The sequence below is a fragment of the Petaurus breviceps genome, unplaced genomic scaffold (genome assembly GCF_028583685.1).
Source record: "Petaurus breviceps papuanus isolate PSGF00001 unplaced genomic scaffold, PetGlider_PUasm1.0 81, whole genome shotgun sequence".
Taxonomy (NCBI): Eukaryota; Metazoa; Chordata; class Mammalia; order Diprotodontia; family Petauridae; genus Petaurus; species Petaurus breviceps.
In genome coordinates, this window is record NW_027186546.1 from 4074105 (window position 1) to 4078972 (window position 4868).

General features: G+C 37.7%; 1 protein-coding gene across 1 annotated transcript in view; it reads right to left on the reverse strand.

The window, feature by feature from the left end:
- The window catches only part of LOC138176109 (dynein axonemal intermediate chain 7-like), a 93856-nt gene that overhangs the window by 33181 nt on the left and 55807 nt on the right, over positions 1–4868 (reverse strand). Inside the window, exon 9 of the mRNA XM_069106852.1 lies at positions 4050–4362. Within this exon, the coding sequence (XP_068962953.1) occupies positions 4050–4362 (313 nt within the window). The remainder of the gene's footprint in view (positions 1–4049; positions 4363–4868) is intronic.

The window sequence follows — 4868 nt, forward strand, 5'->3', positions numbered from 1 at the left end:
ACAATTTGAATATTGTGGAAACACAATCAGGATAACCCAGGATCTGGCAGCTTCTACACTGAGGGATCATGTGATATTCTGGAGGTCAAAGGAGCTGGGATTAAAACCAAGAATCACCTACCCAGAAAAACTGAGTATCATATTTCAGGGGAAAATATGGTCATTCAGTGGAATAGAGGACTTTCAAACATTCTTGAAGAAAAAACCAGAGTTCAATAGAAAATTTGACATTCAGATACAAGAAGCAAGAGAAGCATGAAAAGGTAAACAGAGGAAAAGAAATCATAAGGAACTTATCAAAGTTGAACTATTAACATTCCTACATGGAAAAACAGTAATTGTAACTGATGAAATTTTTCTCAGTATGAAAATAGTTGAAGAGAATATATATGTGTGTGTGTGTGTGTCTGTATATGAGGGTATATGGGAATATGAATACATATGTAAATTTGTGTATATATGTTTACAGGTATACATAGGTAGAGGGCACAGGACCAATTTAATAGGAAGGGATGATACTTAAAAGGTGAAATTAAGGGGTGAAAGAAGAACATAATGAGAGGAGATGGGGAGAGACAGAATGGGGTAAACTATCTCATATAGAAGAGGCAAGGGAAAATGGTTACAATGGAGGGGAAGAATAGGAAGGCAAAAGGGAATGGTGACCCATTCTCATTGAATTTGGCTTAGGGAGGGAATGAAATACACACTAAATAGGGTATCTCACCCTACAGGAGAGTAGGGGGGAAGGGGATTAAAGGGGGGATGATGGAAGGGAGGGCAAGCTGGGGGGAAGGGAAGTTGGAAGCACCCACTTTTGAAAAGGGACAGGATCAAAGTAGAGAATAGAACAAGTGGGAGGTGGGATAGGAGGGAGGGAAATATAGTCAGTCTTTTACAATATATCTACTATGTTAATGTTTTACATTAGCTACACATGTACAACCTATACTGAACTGCTTATCTTCCCAGTAAGGGTGGGTGACAAGGGAGGAAGGGAATGAATCTGGAATTCAAAGTTTTAAAATTAAATGTTTAAATATATATATACACATATATACATATATATACTATTATTAATACTATTTTACATGTAATTGGGAAATAAGATATACAGGCACTGGGGCATAGAGATACACCATGCCCTACTGGAAAAGTCAAAAGGGGTATGGGAGAAAATATGGGAGAGAGCAGATTGGAGGAGGGGATATCCTGTGGGACTGCTATTTTGGGGCGGTGAGTAGGGGAAAAAGGGGGAGAAAATTTGTAACTCAAAATCTGGCAGAAATGAATGATGTAAATCAGAAGTCAATAAAGCATTTGAAAAATGAAAAAAAAAAAATAAACAGGTATCAACCTAAAACAAACAGCCAGTATTATATGTAATAGAAAAAGTATAGAGGACTTTCCAATAAGATCATGTGTGAAGAAGGATATTAATTTTCACCACTATTGTTTGAAACAGTGTTTGAAATGCTAGCTATAACAACATGATGAGAAAAAGAGATCGGTGAAAGAGCATAAGGCAAAGAGAAAATAAAACTCACTTTTTGCATATATGATGTTCTAACTAGAAAACTCCCAAAAATCAACTAAAGGATTTACTGAAACATGTAATACCTTGCAAAAAGCATTATCATTTCTTTATATTATGAACAAAACTTAGTAGAGATATTCCATTCAAAATAACTAGAATGTATAAAGTATTTGGGAGTCTGTCTACCTATCCAGACACACACAGGAACTATACGAATATGACTACAAAACATTCTTTCAAGAAATAAAGGTAGACTTAATTAATTGTAGAAATATGCATCACTTCTTCTGACTTCCATGAGAACACCTGCCTTGTGTGAGTTCTCTACAAAATAGTCTTTTAGGCAAACGTCAATTTGGCATTTGAACAATGTGACCAGTTAGTTCATTAGAACTATACTCTCTGCAGTAGAGTTTGAATGCTTGGCAGTTCAGCTCGAGAAAGGATGGCAGTATCCAATACCTTGTCTTGCCACATGATCTTCAAAATCTTCCTAAGACAATTCAAATGGACATGATTCAGTTTCCTGGCATGAAGCTGGTATGCCATCCAGGTTTCAGAGGCTCACAACAATGAAGTCAACACAATGGTTCTATAGATCTTCGGCCTGGTAGGCAGCCTCTTCTCTCCCACACTTTCCTTCAGAGCCTTCCAAACACTGAGCTAGCTCTGGCAGTGTGTGTGTGTCAACCTCATCATCTATGTGTACATCCCTGGAAAGTACACTGCCGACGTAAGTGAACTTATCCACAGCATTCAAAATTTCTCCATCATAACTGACACATATGGATGTCGGAGTGCTTGCTGGTGGAGAACCTCTGTTTTCTTGGTGTTAATTGTCAGGTCAAAATTAGCATGAAAGTCGATCCATACTCTGTTGCATCTTAGCCTCAGAGGCTGCACTGAGGGCACAATCATTTGAACAAAAAGCCTTGCACCAATTCTCCCTCCACTTTATTCTTGGCTTGTAGCCTTTCCAAGTTAAATGATTTACCATTAGTGTGGTAGCTGACCTTGATGCCATTTTCATCCTCACTGAAGGCATCTGACAATATTGCTGAAAACGTCACACTAAAAAGCATGGGAGCAAGCACACAGCCCTGTTTCACTTCCACTGGTGCCTGAGAAAGCATGAGAACATCATCCATTATCCAGAACTTGGGCAAGCAAGCTATTATAAAATTGGCATACAATACTGATGAACTCCAGGCAACCACATTTTGCCATGATCTTCCACAAACCCTTAAGAAGGACAGTATCAAAAGTTTTGGCCAGATCAACATTGTGTACAGACCTCTGTTCTGCCCTGGCATTTCTCCTAGAGTTTTCTGACAGCAAATACCATATTAACTGTTCTTTGGCCCTTTCTGAAGCCACACTGGCTCTTAGGTAGATGACCATCTTCTAGGTGAAGGATTAGACTATTAAAGAGGATTCTGACAATAATCTTGCCAACAATGACTAAAAGAGAGACCTCCTATCCCCATTCCCCATGCCTGCCACATGACAACCTGTTTCCTTTTTCTTGACAATGGAGAGACATTTTTGAACTCTTGGGGGATAACCTCCTCTTTCCATATAACCCAGAAGATTCCTATCAGCTTTGTATGAGCAGTGGACCCCCTCCCTTGTAAATCTTGGCTAGAATAGAATCAGCATCAGGAGCTTTGCCACACGAGAGGAACCTGATGGCATTCAAAACCTTCTTCCTTAATGCATTTAAAACTACATTATGACATAAAAAAATCAGTTTATACACATCTTCAAGAGCAAACTTGTATAAAATTGTACATATGGATTGGGAATATCAATCTGACTCCTTTGTAATTAATTGCAAGGGGAAAAAGAGCAAAATGAGACAAGGGAAAAAGAAGTTGAAGATGGCAGAAAAGACATTTCATTCAGGCTGCTTTAAAATACTGTAGGAGGAATCATGAGAATTTCACAAGATAGCAATGACATCAGTGACCTGAAAAGGGGTTCCTTCTTTGGAAACCTCCCTACCTTTTTTTTTAAGAAAAAGAATTTTTTATTAGCATTGTTACAGGCAATGCATACATATGAACTGATCCTTAAAGTGCACAACCCCAACCAAGCTTTAAGCAGATAAATCAGCAGAGTGAAATCTATATTGTACACATGTGCAGAAATAGGATCACCCTTGAACTTCAAACAGAAGAGTGAAATTCATTTTACAAAAAATGTAAATAAAAATAACACCCATTTTATTTTTTTTAAGTACCATCTCTTGAAATGGCAGAGCATTAAAAATACCAAAGAAATATTTTGTCCAATTGAATTCTTATAAGGTCTGAATATTGCATTGTTCACCCTCTGCACATGCCAGGAATTTTCTGATTTTTAAAGCTTAATTTAAAGAGTTTCAGGGCCCTGCCTTCCGTAGTACTTTAAAATGTTTAGTTTTTTATTTCTCAGTTGTTATTTGAATTTCTTAAATGTGTCAGCATAACAATTTGCTAACTTACATCACAGAGTAGTTATACCTCCCTACCTTTTGGAGATTAATAGTGGATTCCTCTGTTTTTATTTCTGTTGCAGGGACTGCAGAAGCTGCCATTTCTTGATTTCCAGTCACCTCCTCCGGGCCTGCCTGAGGGACTTCTTCATCCTGAGGAGTTTCTTTTTCTGCAGAATCTTCAATAACTGTTTCAACAACGGCTGCTTTTTCTGGCCTTCGAATCACAGGTAATGGAGAAATGTGATCATAATTAGTATGAAAAATACGGATAGCAGTATCACTTGTGGCTAGTGCCTTTGGAATCTCAAATCCAACTTCTGTGTCCCCAAATTTGAGCCTTTTATACCTGTTAATAATAAATTTCAATTAAAAAGTGAGTCTCTTGGAATATAGTTATAACTATGATGATAAAAATAAACAACACTTTAAGGTTTACAAAGCACTTTATATATATATATATATATATATATATACATACATATACATATATATATGTTACCTCATTTTATCCTCATAACAACCCTGAAAGGTAGGTGTTAATATTATCCCCATTTTACAAATGAGGAAATTGAGACAAACAGAGGTTAAATGAGTTGCTTAAGGTCACTCATCTAGCTAAGTGTGTGAGGCTAGATTTGAACTTAGGTGTTCCTGACTCCAGGCCCAGCACTCTATTTACTACACTGACTAACTGCCTCTTAACCACCTAGCTAGTGCCCAGGGTCACACAGATAGTAAATATCCAGAGCTGGATTCAAATCTAGGTCTTGAACCTACTGACTCCAGGTACAATGCTCTAAACCTCATACCACCTTCTCTCTCTCTCTCTCTCTCTCTCTCTCTCTCTCTCTC